The following is a 22,990-nucleotide window of genomic DNA, read 5'->3' as shown; positions in this document are numbered from 1 at the left end:
GCCATCCTCTAGCTCACTGCTAAAGGGAACTGCTTGCAGAGATTGGACTCAGCCCCCAAACCAGACTGGATATTTCAGTGCCTGATCCCGCCCATCGAGAACTGGGAAGACACCGGCGTGGGACAGGGTGGCTCACACTCTTCTGCACAGAGGCATCAAGCAACCCCTGGCCAATGTGCCGTCCTCTCCATACCCAACTGCACGTCACATCCCTATCAGAGGTGGCCCCTAAAACTGCCCTTCTGGCAAGACCCCTTTTCAATTCCCTTCACTTCCCTGCAATTCAGCCTCATGGGCCAACGAGCTCGGTGGCTTGCTTACTTCTGCAGGGGATGCTGAGGCCACCGCGCCTCTAGCCACGTCCATCAGCTACACAAACAGATTTATAGCCCCTTACCGAACCCCAAAGCGGGGCATCTCCACCTCGCAGCAGCACCAGGCTTGCATCCATGGAGGAAAGCCCATGCCTTGCTGTGGATTCAGGCAGCCCCTCCTCGGCTCCCCGACCAAGGGAATTTCATGCCTTGCTTCCTCCATAAATCTTGCCCAGCTGAGCTCAGCAAGCCCACACATTTTTTTTTTTGCCTGGTTCCTGTATCAGTGCATGATGCTGCACAGAATGGCTTTTCCAGCCTCTACGTGCAGCACCGTCTACCTCCCAAAAGAACAGAAACCAGCCTGAAAATAACAACAATAATAAAGGAGGCAGGAGAAAAAGGCCCGGAGACTTAGAGCTCGAAACTTATCCTACACTGACAAAGATCCAAGAGAAACACAAGGATCTTGGAGCTTGCTTGGAGCGCAAGCCTTTCCCTCCGGCCACGTGGGATCGCTCAGAGCTGCAGCCGGAGGAATGCACCGGGCTCCCGGCCAGGCGCTCGCCTTCCCAGCCCTGCCGGGGGGGAGAAAGGGGCAGGAGGGGATGGGGAACAAGAGATGGGAGCCCAGATAAGAGCCACCAGCCCCTTACCCTTTGTTTGAAGTAGTCTCTCTCCTCCAGCGTTAACGTGTCGGCTTTTGCAATCACGGGGACAATGTTGACCACTTTGCTCAGGCGTTTCATGAACTCGATGTCTAGTGGCCGGAGCCTGAAAAATACAGCAGAAAAAAGGGGATCATAGAATCGTGGAATGGTTTGGGTTGGAAGGGACCTTAAAGATCACCCAGTGCCACCCCCTGCCCTGGGCAGGGACACCTCCCACCAGCCCAGGTTGCTCCAAGCCCCGTCCAGCCTGGCCTTGAACCCCTCCAGGGATGGGGCAGCCACAGCTTCTCTGGGCAACCTGGGCCAGGGGCTCACCACCCCCACAGCGAAAATGTTCTTCCTAACGTCTAATCTAAATCTCCCCTCTTTTAGTTCGAAGGCATTACCCCTCGTCCTATCTTACCCCTCATCCTATCGAGGGATTCGCGCACCACTAGTGAGGCGTGGGGCTGCTGCGATCCCCCGGCAGAGAGGGGGCATTCAATGACTAGATGCAGAGGGGGAATCGCTTCCTTTCAAATAGGACAAATAAAGACATTTTCTTAAAAGCACGACAGCAAGCGTCCGTCTCAGAGGAGGTTTGCAGACAAAGACTTAAAACATTGCCCTCTCAAAGCGCCCCGTTATTGCCTGTGAACCCCGGCAAAGCTCCGTGTAGCGGGAGAGGTTTTTTATCTCTGCACAGATGCTGGGCCACAGAGGACTGCGGGAACTTGCCCAAAGCTACGTGCGTCCTTGGCAAAGCCAGGTGAGAGCACGGGTGATGCTGGCTGTGGGGCCAGCCCGCCCGTGGTGTACAAATCAAGCCGGGAAGAGATCACAGTATGAAACCCTCTGCAGTCCCGTCCAAGCTGTCACCCGCTGCCACCCGCCAGCCAGGGACAGCGTGATGTGAAACGCTCACGAGTGACTATTCCTGCTCACGCTCCCTCCTGCGCCGAGCACCAGCCCGATGTCGTGCACGAGCCAGGACCACATCTCGCACCCATCAGCTGGGATTAAAAAAGGCTCTGCTAATTCTCCCGGGGCTCACACGGCACAGAAGAGATGCTGCTTGGCCCAGAGGGCAAAAACGTCAGAAAAATCTCTATGACGAAAGTCTCAGCAGAAGAAAGCTGCAAAGATTGCATAAGCCCAACCATCAGCCCCTCAGGAAATCCCTCCCTGCTGAACGCTCCCGCTGACAGCACGAGGTGACCTCCGGTGCCACGCTGCTCCGCGGCCGAGGGCTGCAGTCCAGCTGCAGACAGCGATGAGGGCGCCTGGCCATGACCCTCCCTCCCTCCTCCGTCCTCCCTGAAGGTGTTTTTACCTCTGGGCGTTCCCAAACCAGCTACAGGAAAGCCCTCCTTGGGACACCTCCACTTGCTGCAGGTCCCCCTCGATGGCACTGGAGGTGATGGGGACACATGCCCATGCAGGACAGTTGAGAAGATGTTGCCTTGAAAAAGGAAACCTGGAGATCCCAGGGGAGACCAGGGTACAGGAACACCTTCGGGGTGCTCGTGCATTAAGGAGCCGGTTTGAAATGAGCCCTTGCTGAAAGCACACAGGGAAGGGGCAGGAAGGTCAACTGGGCCCCAGAAGCAAAGGGACACCTCTGCCATTCATACATCCGCATGACCTCTGGTGGTGGCATGTGCCAGCAGGACACAACCCAACTCATCTTTGGTGAAACTGGGATAAAGAGAGGTGAAGTCACCTTTCGGAGAAGCCATAGGCTCCAGGGGCCAAGAATGAGACCTCCCCAAGGGCAAACCAGCCCTGTGCCACAAACCAGGGGCCCGTGGCAACAGGGAAGAAACCAAAATAAATGGGACAGTGACCTAAAATGGTCAGGTGTAATGGTCAGGTGTAATGAGGCACCCAGCAGGAGCCATGCGTGGGGGAACATGGAACAGAGCAGAGCACTCAGGGAGAACATGGCCAAGAGAGCACCTACTGCCAACACCTCAAGCCAAACCCCACCATGGTCTTCTTGGGCTCTACAAAGGGCTCAGAGACTCCCGCAGACCCAGTACGGCTCCTGCAAACCCAACAAGAGACACAGGATTGCAAAGGGGAAGGGGCTGATCCTGCTCCTTGGCAGTCACCAAGACAGCGTCCCCATCCCATGAGGCCACCCCTGCCCAGTTCCAGCACCAAGGGAGGGATGTCCAACCGCGGAGAGACCCACTCAGCTCTGGCTGATCCAAAAACAGCAGCTTGAGGCTGCTCCGGCGCAGCCAGCACTGGTGACCCAGCCGAGCCCTCTCATGGTCAAACCCACTCCTCTCCAAGGGATTGGGCTGGACCGTGCCAGGTGGACCTTCTCCCCACACACATAGCCCAGAGCACATCGTTAGCGTGTGGACAAACGAGTTCCTAACACAAACTCAGGAGTCATAGATCACCCTGGGCCCCAGGAAACAAAGAGTTTGGCAATTAAAAAAAAAAAAAAAAAAAAAAGAAAAAAACACAAGGAAACCCCCATGGACACATCTAAGCAGACTTGCTGCTGGCAAACATTGTTTGGAGCTCTGCATAATGTACTTCCCAGACCTCCAAGGAAGTAATGCAGTTATGCTCCTTTCCCAGCAGACTTCTTTCCCCTCCTCTCTCTTTGCTATTTTTCAAACAATTTTTCCCCTCTAAAAGCCTCTTCCCTACTGAGACTGCGTTCCTGCCTCTTTCATCAGCTTTTCTTTCAGAGTGAAGACCGGGATGCATGTGTAGCTGATGCAGAGGAATTCACAATCAGCCAAACATTTGAGTTTCAGCTCGACTGATACGCAAGAACCCTGTTACCAAGCCCTCACCAATACCCAGAGGATGCCGGAGGTGAGCCCGAGAGCAGGAGGCAGAGCCAGAGCCAGCCCACATCTCTGCCCGTGGCCACCAGCACCCACGCAGGCGCAGTGAGCGTGTCCCACAATGCTCTGCACCCAAAGCCAGAAAAGCTCAAGGTACCTTTGACACGACTTTCTGCTCCGATGGGCTTCTGCAAGTGCTTCATCCATGGAGGTCACCTCCCATGGGCACCTCCCCGCACAGGGAGGGAACCAAGGGGTCCCCCAGGAGAGCCAACTGTATGTTTGTAGAGTATTTTGAAAGTTTCTAGATATTCTTCCAATTCCCGCTGGGTGGCCTCAAAAATCCCTAGCGTACTTAAAAGAGATTCTTTTCACTAAGAACAAGACCTGTCACTAGACGTCACGTTCGTGTGAAGACACCAAAGGAGAATAACTGGCTTAAGGTGATCACAAGCTTGATTTGCACTATTAGCCCTGTGCAGACCCAGGCAGACACAGACAAGGTCACGATGGAGCAAGCCCAGACCTAATTCCTCTTAAACTCCTGCTGTGAGGCACAGCCCAGGACAGCAGGGACCAGTTTTGGTGTTTAGCCACCACCAACCCAGGAAAAGCCACAGGAACAGCGCTGTGGCCGCTGATGAGTATCTGAACTTGGTTCACCTGCACAAAACATCGATGTCAGCACCTGGCGAGGATTAGCCGCGAAACCCTTTTATCTACAAATACGCAAAACAGCAGGAGAAAGCGAGTTGCTGCATTCCGTGTGCATGCAATCTGCTCCAAGCAGATCACAAAAGAGAAGATAGAGCTCAAGAACAAAAAGCATCTCTTTTCTTCCCCTTCCCCAAAGGGTCCCTGATATTATAAACTTGCAACTAGACACATACACACTTTGGGCTTTGCTGGGAGCGGGTGGACGAGCTCTAAGGGGAGTGGGATGGAGCAGGAGCTGCAAGAAAGGCTCCAGCCCACCCCAGCCAGCGCTGGTTGCTCCCCCGTCCCCTCTTGCTACAGAAATGGGGAAAACAGAGCAGCCGGGTACACGTTATCACAGCTCGGGGACACATTATGGTGGCTGGCACATGTTATCGAGGCCGGCCACACGTCATTTCTGCATTGCCCGCAGCCACCGTGCACGGACAGGATGCAAGCAGAGGCTCATTCCTGCTGGTTCCCTTGAAATGCCATTCTAGGAATCAAAATCCATGGTGAGCTGCAAAGTTATTTCCTTTTGGTCGTGCCCCAGATCAAACTAGCGGCAAGAATTCGAACCGTGCGTTAAGCAAATACCAGCGAGCGCCCAGCAGCCGCCCAGCCCCACCACCAGGACCCACCAGCCTGCTCCAGGGACCCGAGAGGGGCAGCCAGTGGGGAAAGCGGCAGTGGGTGGCGTTCTGCCTGCCAATAGCTCTGGTACACACAGAAAAGGGCTGCCGAGGCCGGGCGGTGTTTGAGAGCTCCGTTTCGGAGCCGAGCGGTGCTTCAGAGGGGTCAGAGCGGAGATATTTATTGGGTGGCAACGAGCAGGGCTTGCGCGGCTGCAGCCAAAAGCCCCTGCCAGCACATTACTTAGCCTTTGCAAACATGGTTTTACGGGAGTGTTACAAGAAAGACAGGGTGTGTGCAAACTAGATAGGTTGCAAAGCCTGCCCCAAATTCCCTGCAAAGGGAGACAGCAGCAGAAACTTGAATTAATCCGTTGATTAACACTTGAGCTGCCCAGACAGGAGGGTGAGACTGAAATGGAGACGAGCAACCCTCCGCTCAAGCCTCTGAATCTGTGTGCTTTCTTAACTTTGCTTTTTATCCCCTCTTTTTCCCTTTTTACTTAAGAAAAAAGCAAGCTCTCCCGCAGTGACCCGGCAGGCTCAGCCCCGGGAAGCCCCTGCCTGTGCCAGGGGAGGGGTGCTGAGTCCTCTGCCGTGCCTGACCATGCGAGCGTGGTGGGACAGACGGACACGACTCACCGCTGCTTTGGTTGTGTCCCACGGTGAGAGCAACGCAAACAAGCCCCGTGCAAGTCCTAACCCGGGACGGATGGCACCAAGCATCCCGGGATGGCAAGCAGCACAGGGAGCGCACGGATGGTGCCACGTGGGCACAGTGGGGTCCTCCGCAGTGGTTGTCCCTAGGGCAAGTCCCTGCAGCACTATGAGCCACTGCCCTTGCCAGCCGTGCCCCCCATCACCTCCCAGTGAAGCCAGAAGCACCAAAGCAGCAACCTTGATGCCCTCCCCATACCCTTCCACGTGGGACCACGGACCACCTGCCTCAGCAGGGGCACAAACCTGCACTTAACATCGTGTGACAACCCCATGACATGGCCTCCCAAACTACTGTCCTCCAAAATGAGCAGGAACCTCTGCTACCAGCACTGCCGCAGCAGCTCCAGCCCTCAGGAGAGGTGGCCACGTCGTCCGTTCGTGTCCACGGACCATGGGCAGCGCTGGGGAAAGCCCATCCGTGATGATGAGAAACGTAATTTGGGCTTCACTAGGGAGCAGAAAGGAAACCCAATGCCTGCTCAAGCTCTTGGAGAAGGAAAATTTCCCACCGATTTCTCCCTCCCAGTGGGGTTTGGCCCCCCTTCACTCATTCCTCGGCTTATCTCTATCCCGTGGCAGGAGGGGACGCATGGCTCTCACACCGGGGCAAGGGAAGTGCAGCCCCCACAAGCCACAGCCAGGGAGCGAGCGCTGGCCCCAGCCGGGCTATCAGGCTACGGGGAAGGAGGATCAGCGCCGGGCTCAGCAACAACGGCCTCCAACCGCTGGGCTCCCTCGGATATTGGAAACACATGTTCGTTGGAGAGAAAGAAAAAAAGCAGCTGAACTTCCACGCAACTGCTGTTAGCCGGCGGGTGAGAGAAACCAGAGCGCTCGGCTGGAAGAGGCTCCGGTGGGGGACACGGGGAGGGGGCTCCACGCCATCGCCCGCACGGCCTGGGGAGGGCAGCTGCCACCACCCAAAACTTACAGCCTCCACGCTGGTCAAGTATCTGCAGGATCCAAGCCCTGGATGAGCTTTTAAGGGTTAAACACCCAAAGCGATGAGAAAAAGCTGGAGGCCCAGCAAACACTGCAACACCCAACCTGCCACGGCAGGGTCTGGAGATCGGGGGGGAGATAAGCGGGACCAACACGCTAGACTGGCCTAAAAACGTCATCTTCCTTTGAAACGTTTTCTGCTTTATCGTATTAAACCATAAACGTTTCGTCGGCCCCCTCTGCTCCCCATCGACAGCCGGTTACACAAGAAGAGCATAACTGGCTCATGCAGTCATTTTATTCCAGCACAGGATGCATTTTTGGTCTACCCACTGACAGAAGCAAAACAAAGTCTTTTCTATTGGAATAAATCTCTACTTGGGGAAGAGGAAAAGGCTGACATTAATACAGCGCTGGCGGCTCAAGTTTACTTTTGAAAACAGATCCCCCAAAAAAATCCCCACGCAGACAGAGCCAGAAGTGGAAGGAATTGACACAAATCAAAAGGAAACTTAGGTCTCGTTTCATGTTGTGATACTTTAAGTCACATTTTTCAAGACACTTCAAGCGCCCCAGATTTTCACTGCGCGCTATGTGCCTCAGGAAAAAAAAGAAGAAAAAAAAAAAAATAGAGCAAGATCTGGGCCTTTGATGCTGTCGCTTGAGAAGTGCCAGAGCCAGGAGAGCTCGGCACTAAACAAACTGCAGCCCACCTGCAGACTAGTCAAACAACCCACAAAATACCCTTAAAGGGTGAGGGTGTTTGCTCCCTCGGTAGCGTGAGGAAAACCGGCTTCTCCCCTTACAAAGGCAGGGGCACAGCAAAGAAAATTAATGCTCTGTTCTCAAAGGCAGCCTTTCTGTCCCATCTGAGAGCTCAGTGACTGGTGTCCATCCTCGGTCAAGCAAGCAAGGTGACCAAAGCAAAGCGAGCAGCTAACCAGAGCTCAGGGAGGCTTTGATGGCCCCACAGGAGAGGAAACGCCACGTTCCTTGGGAGTACAGCAGCTCTACTGCATTACTGCGAGGTCTCCAGTTCCTACAGCCCTAGGAAGGACAGCTTCACACTGTCCTCAAGCTCCTCAAGTCCCCAAGAAGCACGGGGGAATCCCAAGGACAACCCTGGCGGCTGAGCTGCCCAAGACCGAAGGCAGGAGGGGGAAGGCCCGGGGGTGTGAGGGCGGGCGGCAGGGTACGTACGAGTGGCCGGTGGCTGGGATGAAGTATATACAGCAATGCACCCGCGTGTCGGGGATCCGCTTCTTCCGGTTAATGTTGATTTCCTCCTGCAGGTACTTCTCGTACTGGTCGTTGATGAACTTCATGATGGGCTGCCAGCTGCAGAGAGGGAGGAACGCGGGACTCTGGGTTTGCCTGAGGGATCTGGACCACCCTGACCCTCCCACCTGGCCTGACTGTGTGAAGCAGAGCCCGCCGAGCCGGGGATGCTCAGCATCTTACAGAATCCCATCAAACAAACCAACCAACCCAAACCACACTCAAACACCTGGCTGCTGAGCAGGGCAGTCCCTCAGCTCTTCGCATCCCGTCGTGACAAAGGAGAAGGCACTTGCCACCAGCCGGCCAGGTCAGCCCTGCCCCGGCCCGAGGAGGCCATCCCGCACAGCCAGCCACTGTGCCAGGGACTCCTGGCAGGGCTCACCCTTCAGAGGCACATGAGCGAGGTCCGGGGACCGGCCATGCCGGCACACAGCTGCTCCCAGCCACAAACAAAGCTTGTCTCATGCCTGGAACAGCAGGACGTTTGTGGGCTCTCGCAGGGTCCGTGACCAGCCCCGGGGAGCATGGCACCACGCTGCCACCCACAACAGCCCTCTCCCCGGCTCCCCACGGAGCGTGGGTGGCACAGAACCAGGTACGGCCCTCGGCACCAGCACCGGGTGAGGATGCCCAAGGGCTGGGCCGCCTTCCCTCCGCACCGGTCCCCAGCTCACCAGTTCTCGTTGTTGATGTGGTCTCCAAAGCCCGGGGTGTCGATGACTGTCAGCTTCATGCGAACCCCCTTCTCTTCAATCTCTGAAACGGAGAAGAAAGCCGGTGCATGAGGCGAATGTCGACGGGAGCTCTGGCCAAGCCTGCCCTCCCAAAATCAGCTGGAGACTGTCCCCAGGGGAGAAACCCACCTTCCCAGCTTCTCACAGGCACAAATCAGCCCTCCCAAAGGGACGCAGCACCACATCTGCCCTGAAATGCTAACCCTCATGGCCACCTCAAGCGTTCCCTTCCATCACAGTTAATTCAATGCTGGTGGATAAAGAGAAAATAGATGTTTTCTCAGCCCTGTAAGCATCTCCGGATGGTCAAAGCCCTTTCAGAGAGAAGGGAGTGGAGGTTTAACGGAGGCCCACAACCCCTGCGAGCCCCTGGAGACGCAAGGCAGAGCAAGAGCAAAAGCCACAGCACCAGGTGGGATCTGCAGAGCCTCACCATGAGTGATGGATTTGATTTCAATGGTCTTGGGGATCCGCTCTTCAGAAGTCGGCTGTACAGATTTCCGGCTGATTTTGGATTTGAAGAGGGTGTTGATTAACGTGGATTTCCCCAAGCCGCTCTGACCTGGAAAAGAGCAGGATAAACCACAGTCAGCACTCACTCATTTCCGGGCTATTTTTCCAGGGGCCAGAGAATGGGGATGCTCATGGACTCAGCCTGCACTGGGTCCGCGGGAGGGAGGTCAGAGCTGCTCCCCTGCAGCCTCCTCGGCTCCAGGAGCTCAAATCCACCCTAGGCAGGAGGATGCTGTGGGCAGCAAGAACCTTCCCTAGCTCCAAAGCAGCCGGCTTGCTGGGAGAGAGCAGGGCAAGAGCTGGTTCCTTGCACCCAGCTGAAATCACAGCAACCCCGAGGACAGGCAGACACCGTTGGGGATGTTCTAAGGGCTGCAGTGACACTCAGCAGCCCTGAAGAAGGGCACGGGGACCAGGAAACCCCAGGAAGAAGCATCCTGACACATCTGTGCCTTTACCCTCCTGCAACCTCCCCTGTCCAGCTCCACAGGGAAGACTTAGGAGCCGCTTGGCAAGCCCTAAACTGGACGGGATTAACAGCAGCAACAGCCTTCCAAACCTCATCCCTGCAGCATCCACTGCTGCTTCCCGGATGGATTTGCTTTTGCAATCGGACCAGCTGGCTGCAAGGACCCTTTTAGGCAGGTCCAGGCCAGTCCCACAAACAACGTCCCAGTAAGCACATCAGATTCCACAACTTCAGAAAAAAACCATCTCTTACAGAGAAGCTTTTTTATGCTTTATATCCCGAAGCTGAGGTCAATCCATACAGAAAAGGACACCAGCAGCTCTCAACTCTCCAAACCAGTTGTCCCGTGAGCTCAGAGAAGAATTTTTCCAAAGCAAAGAAAACAGAGAAACTCCTCTAAACCCAGGGAGCACACACTTAGCTTTAGAACAGATGTCCTGTGCCCCCTGCAATCACTGCAGAGCTCCTGCACACACCACAGGGGTCCCTTGGGCCCCGTTCTGCCAAGCCACGTTGCAGCCAGTTATCACGGCACCACTGCTGGCATGTCCCTGGCACCGCCGAGCATCTCAGCATGAAGCCAGCAAGGATTTCACTTACCTCCTCCAGCACCCCGACCCATCCAGGCTGCCAAAGGCACCCAATGCTAAGCCAACAGTAGGGTCAACCAGTACATCGGCACTGGGCATCACCTCCTGGCCAGCCCGCGCCCTGACCCAACAGCAATTTGGAGCTGAGCTCGCAACGCTACCGATGGCACGCTGCAATCCAGCACAGGAAAACCCTCTTCACCAGCCACTATCACAGCTGGGCTGTAGAAGAAACACATGGACCAGGCTGGGGGCTGGTGCTGCTGGTCCTCTGCTGCCTTGCAAACACACAGGGCCAAGCACAAACTGGTCTGGAGCTGTGGATGCAGCGAACCAAAGCAAAGCTCTTGTTGCACTACTCCATCCTTAAATGGAGCACGTGGGGAGAGGGGGGAAGCGGTGCGACACGCTGCTACAGCTCCTGGCAGTCGCCCTCTGCGTCCGTGCCTGTCCAACCTGCCGGAGCCGCACTGCCTGGAAAGGGACCAGAGGCGAGAACCGTCGTCAGCCACGGATGAGATGTGCCTCTCCATACCGCAGCTGCAGGCTGGCCTCGCCGAGCAAAGGATGGGGCTGCACCCCGGGGACGTGCTGGCCGAGCGCAGCGTGGGCCCGCTCCCACCTCCCCGGACTGCAGCCCAGCGCCTTTCCCTGAGCTGAAATCAGGGGGGGAAAGAGCAGCTGATCTTCACTGTGCCCGGCCAGCTCTCCTCTGCTCCCAGCTGCTCTGCACCAAAAACTGAACACAAAAGATGTGCTTTGGGTTTTTTTTAATCGAAGACCCTTTTTCTCACCTCCACCTTAGACAACACGGGGGTAACCTGACGTCATCCCAAAGCCTCCTCGCAGAGCCTTGGTTAGGCTGGCAAAACCCTTTCGAACAGGGATGCTGATACACAGGGAAGAGGATTTTCAAAAAGCCCCATCACAAGGACACAGCGTGGGCACGGTGACCCCATGCTGGCCGTGGCTCTCCATCCCCACCTCCCCTGCAGAAGACACCTCCCTCCTGGCATCTCCCACCTGTAAAACAGGCCTTGCAATGATTTCAATGCAAGGACAAATAAATGGACGGGAATAAAGGACCCAAAGCAATCCCTGGAAGCCTGACCGTTCCCTGGAGAGCTGCAGCAGGAGGAGGGCTGGCTGCTGCCTCCCAGCCTCAGCAGAGCATCCCCTCCCCGCGGGGCACCCCCCGAGGCGCTGCTCCTCCCGCATCCCTCCCCGCGTCTTCTGGGAGGGCCAGAGCTCGACTTGTTTATGCTGCCACGAATTCCGCAGCCTGTAAACAGTCAGCCCAGAGCCTGCCAAGGGAAGAACAATGTTTTCCAGCCGCGCTGCAAGCACGGGCTTTCATACCACACACAGCGCTGCCAAGGCAAAGCCGGGCCCTTTCTTTCAACATCCCTCCGCATCTGCAAAGCAGAAAGCCGAGGTGCTGCCGCGGCACAGCCTGCTTGCAGAGGGACGGGTGCCTCTTCTGGCAGGGAAACGGGGGCTCAGCTCATGCAATCTCACTTGCGGACTTTCAGGATCAGCGCCGGAATCCCTCTGTCCCGGGAGTGCTGCTCCGCTGGGAGCAAAGAGCTGGCCTTGTTAAAAAACCTTGCAAGAACTGGTTTTGCAGCGACAGGGTCTGCAGGGGTCTCCCAGCCCGGGGAGCCCTCCCCATAGATCAATTTGTGTATGAAAATATCAAAATGGGAAAGGCAGAGCATCAGCAGAGCTCGCTGGGAAGCTACAGCACCCTAATATCTTTTACTGAATCAGCAAACTCTGGATCAGGCCCTCCTGTAATCCCAAGAAGCCCCCCAGGGCTGTGGAGGGGTCTTACCCCATGGGCATCCCTGTACAAACCCGCAGCCCTACGCAACTCCTCGCAGGAGGAAGCGGGATGGCGAGACCCCATCACCTCCCACCATGCCACCACCTCCCACCACCATGCCACCACCTCCCACCAACACGCCACCTCCCCTGGGGGATCCCGGCAGGGAGAGCTGCTGACCGCGCAGCCCAGCTCACACAAGGGGCTCCGCAGGACCAAGTCAGACACCGATAGCTGCAAAAATGTAGAAAAGGCTCATTTCTTTTCCCTTTTTCCCCTTGCACGGCCTCCCATGGTACCTGCCCAGCTCTCCAGTATACCCAGCATTTGGGGCTGGTGCAGTGGGAGCCCAGGGCTGCAGGAGCGCAGCAGCGATGCAGCCAGTGGCCTCCAGCTGAACTAAAGCTCTTTCATGCCATCCACCCTGCAGTCTCAGAAAGCTAACAAAGAGGAGCTTGCAGGCAGCGGGATTTGGACACGCAACCTTCCAGCCCGCCCTCCCTGCATGTGGACACCCTTTGGGACACTCTCATGTGCCCCTGTGCCACACTGCAGGTCCCCAGAGGTGCCACCGGTAGCAGATGCATTCAAACCGAACAACCCAGTCACGCAAACCCTCTTGCTGGTCTTTATTCCCACCAGTAAATCACACGTGGCATTTCTTCCCTGGTACTTGTACCGCGGTGGCATCTGCTGTCTGAGCTACGCAGCACAATCTCTTAAATACAAGAAAACTCACAAGAAGGAATTTTAGCCAAATTGCTAGAAATGCCAGCAAAGACTGGGGCTCTGGTGCAAGCCCTTGAGCCCTAACGTGCTCCCTGACTGCTCAACCCAGCGCAGGGCTCGCAGGAGAGCAGGCAAAGGAGCTCTCTGCAAGGCTCCGGTGAGTCCCGGCACCCCTCGGGGCGCTCCCCTTGGGGACGTGACTGTGGGTAACGCACCCCGAGACGTGGGGAAGATGCATGAGACCATGGGCCGCATCCCATCGCCAGCTTTAACGACAGCTGAATTCAAGCCAGCTCCTCGGGAGCGGGGTTTGCTGACCCCTAAGGCAAAGACCCCTGTGCTGAACCCAAGCTGCAGCTCCTGAGGAGGCTCCAGAGAGGACAAACATCATCGCAGAAGAACAAAAACGACTCACTGAGCACGTTGCGGGCAGCTGGTGCAAGGAAAAGAACTCACCCACGACCATGATGTTGAACTCGAACCCCTGCTTCATGGCTTTCCGTCTCATCTGCTCCAGGATGGCATCTATCCCCACGTAGCCGAAGTCTGCAGCCGGTTTCTCCGGCCGCGTCGGCGCCGGCTGCTTGGGGCCGGCATCCCGTGAAGCGTCCGTCATTCCGGGTGCGTGGCTGGGAACTGCCTCTGGACCTGCGGAGGCAAAGAGAGGGTGGTCAGGGGCGGCAGGCAGCGCCAGGATGCTGCTCCTGGCAGGGAATGAAAGAAGCCGCCTGTTGCATCTGAAGCGGGAATAAAATAGGTGCCACGTCTCCACTACTAACACCAGCACGCGGGGATTCAGGGAACCAGGAGGCTGAGAGAGGAGATATGTGGGATCTTCCTTTGCCCATAATTACAGCAAATTGGGGATTCCCCTTCTTACTGGATTCACCTTGATCCCTGCCGGCATCGGCAAGCCCACCGCAGCTGAGCACAGCAAAGGGATGCTGCTACGGGGGGACCAGCACACCAGGTCCCATGAGCAGCCGATCCGCCCCCATGGAGCGGGACCCAGCGCCGAGAAAGCCCTCGGCACGAGTCCAGGCGTTTATTTAGCAAGTGACGAGGGCTTTTAGCAACACGGCCCTGTGCCCAGGCGCTGCCATTAAAGGCTCGCGGCTGTACCCAGCCTGCCCGCTCTTCCGTCCCACTGTAATTACAGCGCTATGCAGATTGCTGGTGGGAATGCCTCGTGGCCACGTTTCGGGGAACTGGATGGCTCTGCAGACACAGAAAAGTCCTCGATGTCTACCGACACGTGCCCTCCCCAAGCTCCAGAGGCTGCTGGCCCCAGCTCACTTCTCACGGAAAAACCAAAAACCCAATGCGTCTGCATCAAAACGGGTCACGCCAGACAACACCCGCGCTGCCACGAAACTTTCATGGTCCCGCGCTAATTCTGCCGAAACTTTCATGGTCCCGCGCTAATTCTGCCGAACCCAAACCCTTTGGCTTCCCGCAGAGACAGGGCGCTCGTCTCCCCTTCAATCGGCTCCAGGTTAGCAAAGCACTTCAGGGGAAGCAGACATACGCCTACTGCCTGATTTAACACCTTTATAACAAAAATCGGGGAACCATCCACTGCCCCGGGGACCAGGCAGGAATATCAGCTGCCGGGAAGGACAAACTGTCCCAACGCGCCGGCGGGCGACGCAACCTGCTCCCACCCAGCCCCAGCTGCTCCGCATCACCTGCAGCCGATACAGCAAGTATCCCCAAGGCAGAGCATACTCAAGGCTCAGCCTGGTCCTTGCAAGCTCCTGGAGGGATCAGCCACGCAGGGAAAGCTCCTCTAAGGCAGGCACGGAGAGGCAGGTTTTAGGAAAACACACCCCGGAGAGCCCTCCCCACCCCGGGCTGCTGCTGATCGATGCCCGGGTCCCTGCAGCCACCAGCCTCAGCAAGCATTTTATTTTTGTTAAGCCTTCTGCAAAGCTTATTTATTATTTAGTTGATTATTATTAATTCAAAAATATTATTATTATTATTATTTGCAAAGGACTTACTGCAAAGTCCTCAACCTCATTCTTTCAAGCTCGCAGCTCATCTCCTCACCCCACTGTTATTTCTGGCCTTTGATGAGGTGCTGCCTGGTTTTCTCCCCCTCCCTCCGAAGGGATTTGTCTGTAGGAGCGTGGCTGGTCCAAAGGGGCTCCTCCAAACACCAGCCCATCATCCCTCATCCCTCGGCAACAGGGCAGGAGCCGCGGGAGCAGCGTGGGATGGGACCCTGCTGGGGTCTGCAAGGTGGAATCGCTCGCTTCCTGCAAGCACAGCGTGCTTCCAGGCGCTCAAATATAGGCCAAGCAGGAAAAAATATAGAAAAATCATAAAAAGCAAAGCCGGAACTGATCCCAAACACTGCTGGGTCACTTTTGAATATTTTTTTCCAACCCTCCACCCCGGGCTGTGCAGACCAGCGTTACTCACACACAGAGCTGTTAGGGAGCAAGCGCGCCGGAGCTGCCACGCAGGGAAACAACACGCTGCTCCTGGGCACGCTCGGACCCAGGCTCTCGCGCAGCTGGCAACGCGCTGCCACGCCGCCCCTTGCAAAGCCCCAGCGTGCCAAAGGTCTCGCCGCAAATCCCAAATTAGCCCCGTTCCAAAACGACAAGGCCAAGAGTGGAAAAAATCCCTACATACCACTAAAAAAAAAAAAAGAAAAAAGAAAAAAAAGACTAAACCACGTGGAAAATATGCTGTCACCGGCAGCAGCGCTGGGTCAGGCAACGGCTTTAACTCCTGCAGGCACCGCTTGCATGCGTGGGAGAAAGCCCCACGCACGCTGGCGCCGCGGGACGGGGCATCAGCCTGGGAAATTGTTGTAGATAAGGCCCAACAAAGTGCTCAGAGAAATTAAGAAATTAAACAAACAGAGCAGAAAGCCACCCTCTGCATGCAATAAAGACCAGGAGCATCTCCAGCACCTCCGGGCTGCTGCTCGTCTTATCAAGCTCCACTAACGAGCTACCTGCAGTGTGCCGAAGGGGCTGCCCCCCTCCCTGGGCAGCGGGACGTGCCGGCAAAGCTGTCCCCGGCACAGGGAGCAGAGGTGACGTGCTGCCTCGCCACGTTGCCTTGAATGTGAGAAGGAGAGCTCAGGCCTCCCCAGCCCCCAGCGAGACAAAAGCCGGAGGAAGCGCGGGGCGATGGCAGGCGGCGGTTTGTCACCACTGAGCGCGCAGGCGCGCTGCCACCTGGGATGCGCTCGAGCAGCACAGCTGGCAGCGCGGCCCACGCTGCTTCGGCTCGTCTGCTGGGGGGAAAAAAAGTGACTTAAAAGGACATTTTCTTCCAGCACCTGGCTCCTGTTTGGGGAAAAATAAAATAAAAATGAAGATATTGCAACTAGGAGGGTCTGCAGGACAGCAGGGAGGCAAAGACACAAACGCCCCGATAGCACCAGCGTACTCCCGAGAGAAATGCTGCAACTCAGACCTTCACTTTTCTTTTTAGCTTCCCAGCACTGAGCTGGTCTTTTCTTAGCAAAGACTCAAGCATCACTTGGCTCCGAGGGGTCCATGCCAGCAGAGGCAGGATGCGGCCGAGCCACAGGACCACTTCAGGCACAGGGACAGGGGGCTGCGGTGCCCAGGAGCACTCCTGGCAGACACTTGTCTAAAATAGAAAGATCCTAGAAATAAATTGGAGCAGAAGCGGTGGCTGACCGGGACATGCCACGGGCAGATCCTGCACTTGTGTGACCCGGGGACGGTGCCAAACCTGAGGTGATCTCGGTGCCAGCGTCGCCGAGCTGCCCCTTCCAGAGGGATGGGTTAATAAACACCCGATCGTGTCAGAAATCCCCGATTGTCACCGACTCCCCAGCAAGAGCAGGATCAGCCCTCACGCACCATCCCTTCACCAGTGCCACGCTACCAGGGCTGCCTGTCCCCCCCGGGGGGAGGGAGCTGGGGAAGCATCCTGGCTGCTGGCTTTGCCGATGGGGGCAGAGAGCCCAGAGCCTGCAGCTCCCTCCGGCTCGCCTGTTCTTGGATAAACATGAAACACGCGGTTGCACGTGCTTGTGCCATATTTAGACCTCCTCTGCCAGGGAAACCCCTCTCCATGCCGGCACGGAGATGTCAAGCCCATCAGGGCAGCACTGCATGGAGCGGGGACAGCCCCAGGGCTCCGGCCCGGGCGCCAGGCTGACTCAGGACAGCTGCTCCAAAAGGGATTTTGCCAAAAACTCCAGGCTTTTGCGCTGTAATTGTTGCATGTCAGACATGAGCCAAACCCAACATCTGCAAAGCAGCAGATGAAAGGCACCCCATGAGGGAGGGGGGGAGCCCCAGGGAGCCCCCCCGGGGAGCCCCCCGCTCCTCCAGCCAGCTGGACGCCATGCGTGGGCGGCCGTGGGATGGGCTTTGCGAAACGCTGCTGGCGAGGGGCTGCCGGCAAACGGAGGGCTTAGGAATGCCACGCTGATGCCACGCGGCTGCGGGCAGGGGATACAAACGCAGGCTGGAACCCCGAAACCCCGGACCCCAGGGCTGGCAGTCCTCCTCGAGGATTTGGGAAAGGGATCTGTAAGAGAATAACTCTTACGGAGGGTGAACTGGGAATGTCTCGTGTATCCCTGCACCCGGCCAGACCCAGCAGCTCTGTGCTCTGCTCCAGCGATGCACGGGGAGCGGGGTGCTGGTGGTCCGGGAGGGCAGAGCTGATCCTGGAGCAGTTGCCGGTCATGGATCTGGTGCTCAGCGGCTGCACGGAGACGCTGAGAGGGCAGGAGGCTGCACCTCTGCCACTGCCACCCACCACATCCTTCCAGCCGCCCACCGCCAGGTTCAATCTATCCGCACGCTCTATATGGACGCAGGCGCAATCACTGGAGAAATGCTAACACTGGGTAAACCAAAGAAACATCCCTCGGCTGCAGGAAGCACCGAGCATTTGCCACCTTTTGGTGATTCTGCAGCCGGTCCTGCAAATCTACAAGCACCCAGACACAACCAGGACAGCGGGGATAACTCCCCTTCCCTCCACACAGCAGAGACTGGAAACACCGTGGGCTGCCAGACTTGTTCGATGGGTTCACGCCAACACAGGGAGAAGATTCACAGACGCCAACAGCGGTACATCAGGGTGTGAAAACACAACTGCTTCCCAGGCAGCTGAGCATCCACAGGTGTGTTTGAGGGAGCAGTGTGGACCAACTAACCTTTCAATTTTGGGGAGCAGCAATCTTAAAAAATTGTGCCTGTAGGGTGTAACAGAGACGCTTTTAGGACCAAAGAGTGAATTTATAGTTCCTGCTTAACTGCAGCCGGCCGGGACCGCAGCCTCTCCCCTTTGCACACCGACCCGGTGACCACAAGCTATGGAAACGGATCCAACCCACGGAAGAGGTGGCAAAGCCACAGCTTTCCCTTCCGAGGGGACAGGAGGAGTTGGGAGGGAGGCAGCAAAGCCGGGGCTGGATGCAAACCCAGCGTGGCCCAGGCACCGCCGCTCTCTTCAGCTGCCTGGTCAGAGCCACTGCGGGATCCCCAGTGCCAAACACCGGACCCATGCTGGTCCCACAGGGATGCGTGGGTACCAGGGAATGCGAGGCACAGCTCAGTCCAAAACTGGAGGGGCAGCCAGCATCTCAGAGGGGCAGAGCTGCCACCCCCACAGACCCTGCAGCACCAAACTGCAACTAAGGGACGTTTCTATTATTTGATTGCAGTCACCTGAGCACAGCTGGCACAGCCAGCCCCAAGCTGGAGCCTGTCCCTCGCATCCCTGGGCACCAGGCTATGGTTTCAGGCTGGCCGTCAGCCCAGACCCTCCTACCACCTGGTAACGTTTCCTTCTCAGCTTGCATTTCCACCCAGGTGCCAACAGACACGACCTAGAAATAGCAGAGGATGCTTAACTACACTTCATTAGACCAAATCTGCCTGTCGGATAGGTGGCCGGGTACCTCTTGAGCATGCGAGATGCTCCAGGTACGAGGCCTTTTATTCATGTGAGGAGGACAAATCCATTTTCAGAGATCAAAAAAGGAACAGCGATTCCTGCTCTGCAGCGAATCACCACCTTCGTTAGGTGACCAGGCAGGGCCACAGCAGCGAGCCACGGGCACGCACCGCCCAGCTCCAGCCATCCCCGCTCGCCGCCTGCGCTTCCGTCCTCGCTCACTGAGCGCTTCCCCCTCCCCGCTCCGGAAACGTCCTCCGCAGTCACCCCTCCATCCTCCGCAGTCACCCCTCTGCAGTTCTTTCATTTACAAGAGATGGATGCTCCAGAGCTCCCCATCGCTGCTTCCCTTCCCAGCTTAACCCTCCGGCTGCCACAGGCATTTCTGGGCTGGGATGCAGCTCAACCCAAAGGTCAAACCGTGGTGCCAGCTTTGCCTGGACACATCCTCAAGCGCTCACAAAGTGCCATCTGTGAGCTCAGATGCAAGTCCCTGCGCCACCTCAGCGTGCCCCAGGTACAGCATGAGGCCAACCACCACCTACCCTGGCCCCGACACGTGCCAGCCCTTGTGGCGCGGTCGGCAGCCATACATCCTCATTTCTCCAACCACATGAGGCAGCAGCTCTAAACCACTCACAGAGACCTGCAAGGAGCTGTTACGCTGTTTTGTTTGCCCGGAGAAGTTTAAAAGGAAGGAGATGATCATAAACAACCCCAAATCTTGCCTGCTCTGGTCTTGCAAACCGAGCTCTGAGACTCGGGCACACGGAGGTCTCTGGCCACTGAGCCCCGAGAGCTGGCCCCAAGAGACCAGCCCTGCCTTGCTGGGGGCAACCCCATGGCAGGGGAACTCTCCCGCACACCAACACCAGGAAAAGCCGCTCCATCACCCAGGGGGGTCCGAGGACTCACACAAAGCTGATTCACCCGTGGGTCTGGGGAGGGGACCCCCTCCCAACCCCTTGTCCACCCCGGGCGATGGTGTTCAGCGCAGGAGGGATGTGGAGACCCTTCCCAGCCCCTGGCAAGAGAAAGCACCTCTCACCCCTGCCACCGCTCCTCTGCGGAGCTCCGGGCTTGGAAAACAAAGAGGCAGGCAGCGCAAACTTGGCTGGCCCAAAAAGGGCTGCAGGAGCCACGTGGGGCACCTGGGCACAGGCACCTGGTGTGGCTGTGTGTGCCCAGAGCCACCCACGCCTGACCGAGTTACCCACTTCTGCAGCTACAGCAACAACAAATAACATAAAATAAAATAAAAAGGCAAGCCAGCGGCATCAGGGCTGCCGTCACCCTGAGGTACAGGAGTAACGAGGAGGGATTTACTCCCTGGGGCTTTTTTTTCTTGTTTGTTTGGTTTTATTATTATTTTTTTTTTCGGGATTTTTTTTTTTGGTTTTTTCCTTTGTTTTGTTTTTTTTGGGGGGGGTTGGGTTTGTTTGGGGGTTTTTTGGATTCTTTTTTCGTTTCTTTTTTTGGGGGTTGGTTTTTTGTGTTGTTTTTTTTTTTTTTGTTTTCGGTTTTTTTTTTTTTTTTCTCCGAAGGGCAGCTGTGCCCCAGACACCCCCCCACCCAGAGCCCGTTGATGGGGGGCCGCAGCAGCAGCAGCGGGGCGGCCGGGACCCCGCAGGAGGTACCCCCCCACCCCCCCGCCCCCGGACACAGCCGCTATTCATCCCCGGACAATGCCGGCATCGCGGCCAGGCGGCCGCCGAACAACGGCCCCGCTTGTGGGGCGCAGGGGCGAGAGGGGCGGAGCTGGGGGGGCGCTGCGGGACGAGCTCCCCCCCCCTCCTCCCCGGGTACCCCTATCCCGGCACCCCCACGCCGCGCCCGGCTGCCCGGGGTCCTCCGTGGGAACCGGCGAGCCTCCCTCACGCCTTCAGCCCCTCCCCTGGAATAATTCACCCCCCCCAAAAAGCAATCCCCCCCCCCCCCCCCCCCGCCTCATCACCCACTCGCCCCCCGACCTCCGCGGAGCCCCCGCCCCCGGGCACCGGCGACTCACCCGCGGCGGCGGCGGCTCCGGCAGCCGGCGGCTCCCCGCCTCCTCCCGCGCTGCCCTCCGCCTCCGCCCCCACCGCCCTTCCTCCTCCTCCTCCTCCTCCCCCATCACCCTGCCTCCTCCCCCTCCAGCCCGGCCCGGGGGGATGGAGCCTCTTCCCGGGAAGTTTGTTTCGCCCCGGGGCGGTTTCCATCCCCCGGCCGCTACGAGCCAGTTCCGGACCTGGCGGGGGGCTCGTCCAGGTTAAGAGGGGGAAGGGGTTTGGGGGCCATGAGAAGCAGCACGTCCCCCCACCCGCGGTGCCCACGCAGGGAGGGGATCGGTGCTGGGCATTTCCGCGAGAAAAGAGCGAGGTTGGGACAAACTCAGCATCCCCATCCCACTCCCACCAGCAGATCCCGCCGTCCATCCCACTGCTCCAGGGATGAAGGGGCATGGCCCCATCCCACCCCTTTTGGCACTTGCCAGCGCTGAAACTTGCCTTTTGCTTTCAAGTAGCCTGAAATTCCCCCAGCAGAGACCAAAACCCATCTCCGGTGGGTGTTAACGCTGCTGATTTTGCTCACTTCGGGCTCACTTTGCTCTGCAGCTCTTTAAAGACCCCCCTGGGCAGCACCTCACATCCCAGCCACCACCCAGCAGCCTGCCTGCTTTTTAAAATCACATCAATTAAGCTGAATAAACATATTATCCATGTCCACAAGCCCTTCCTGCCTTCCATCTTGATTACCAGAGCTTCACCACCACCTCTCTCCCACCAGCGGAAAGAAGGGCCCCAGCAGGGACGCAGCGATGTGCGGGGGGCCAAGCGGGTGGGCTGCACCGCCAGCCCTGCTCCCATCGGCAGCGTGGGGTCCCGGTGGGTGTTGGCGTGGGTCGAAGCCCCCCGGGTGCTGCTGGGCGGTGGGAAGCCCAGGGCAGCAGGCGCAGAGAGCCCAGCTGCAGGGCCAGGAGCAGAAGGGGCGCTCTCTCTCCCATCACGCCCAAGATGCAAAGCCAGCCTTGCCTCCTTCGGACCCCCGGGTCTGACATGTTACTTTGACCTATCCTGTGATCTCGGGATATTTTTTCCCCGTCAGCTCCCTGTGGTTCTCAGAAGATCTGCATTCCCAGAGGTGACGAAAGGGTTAAGAAGGATTTGCACATTTGCAGTCCTCAATACCCAAAGGACTCCATTTCCCATGCACAGCCCACAAGCCAAGGGCTAGTACTTGCCCATCCTTTTTAACCTGTTATCAGCATCACCTGACACCGCTGTCAAACTCCTGCTCCAGAGGCAAACCCTGCCACCCATGACACCCCAACCGCAGGCCACCCTTCCTTATCACCCATGGCTCTCGTCTGGCTGTCACCTTTCTTCTCCCCTTCCGGAGCACCGGCAGCAGCGGCTCTTCCTCCACCCAGTGCCACCATGGCACGCTGGCCTGCCAGCATCCTCTGCCCGCTACGCCCAGAAAGGCTGGCGTGGGCTGCCCTGGAAACGACGGGTGCTCGGGAGGGCCGAGACTCACGTCCCCTCGCTTCAGCCAGTGCCACAAATAACCAATTTCTGAGAAACTTCCACCCAGGCAGGAAACCCAGCCTCAATCTGCTTACACTGCAGCTGCGCGGTGCTTTCTGCTGGATTACACCACTTTTTATGACTTAACAAAGCTTTAACCCCTATCAATGGGCATTAGCGTTTTAATCTCCCTAATCTCCAGGAAAATCCAATGCTAGATGCCAAACTGGGCTTGCCTGAGAAGCAGCTGGGTCTGTTTGCAAGTCACTCCGGTCTTGCGTTAGCTGGAAAAAAGGGAGCAGAGGTGGAAAGCAGCTCAGCCCGGCTCTGCAAAGCTCCTCCGTGCTCGCTCAGGTGCTGCGCTTCCACGGGGAATAAGGGAGGGATCTCAGGTGCACGTGGGCTTTGCGGATGCGATCCACCCTCCGTGTCCCTGCCACTAAACGAACTACATCCATAACACTGTGCGGGCGTTAAGCGCCCAGCACAGGGTTCGCTTGCCCAAACCAAGACCGGCAGCAGAGGGGTGAACACAAGGTGCTCGGCCACGCGAACCAACACCTCCTTCCGTGGTGTTATTTTAACACGTTGAAACCACAGATGTGTTTTGGTCTTGCTCATGAGCTGAAAAAAAGCAGCCATAGAAAAGTTCCCCCCCTGCTCACT

General features: G+C 57.3%; 2 protein-coding genes across 8 annotated transcripts in view; both read right to left on the bottom strand.

Moving 5' to 3' along the window:
• The window catches only part of CD7 (CD7 molecule), a 214,967-nt gene that overhangs the window by 39,345 nt on the left and 152,632 nt on the right, over positions 1-22,990 (bottom strand). The gene's annotated exons all lie outside the window — the stretch shown is intronic.
• SEPTIN9 (septin 9) overlaps positions 1-22,990 on the bottom strand; it is a 143,377-nt gene that overhangs the window by 7,231 nt on the left and 113,156 nt on the right. For 6 of the 7 annotated variants that reach the window (XM_054221501.1, XM_054221503.1, XM_054221502.1 and 3 more), the window contains 5 exons: positions 13,365-13,556; positions 9,216-9,344; positions 8,723-8,804; positions 7,968-8,105; positions 971-1,088 (listed from right to left, as the gene is read on the bottom strand). In XM_054221501.1, coding sequence (XP_054077476.1) covers positions 971-1,088; positions 7,968-8,105; positions 8,723-8,804; positions 9,216-9,344; positions 13,365-13,556 — 659 coding nt within the window. Of the gene's footprint in view, positions 1-970; positions 1,089-7,967; positions 8,106-8,722; positions 8,805-9,215; positions 9,345-13,364; positions 13,557-20,826; positions 20,892-22,990 lie in introns of those variants that run through there. The other variant, XM_054221504.1, reaches the window with a different exon arrangement.

The sequence above is a fragment of the Rissa tridactyla genome, chromosome 15, assembly GCF_028500815.1.
Source record: "Rissa tridactyla isolate bRisTri1 chromosome 15, bRisTri1.patW.cur.20221130, whole genome shotgun sequence".
NCBI lineage: Eukaryota > Metazoa > Chordata > Aves > Charadriiformes > Laridae > Rissa > Rissa tridactyla.
This window is presented reverse-complemented; position numbering and strand designations above follow the sequence as displayed.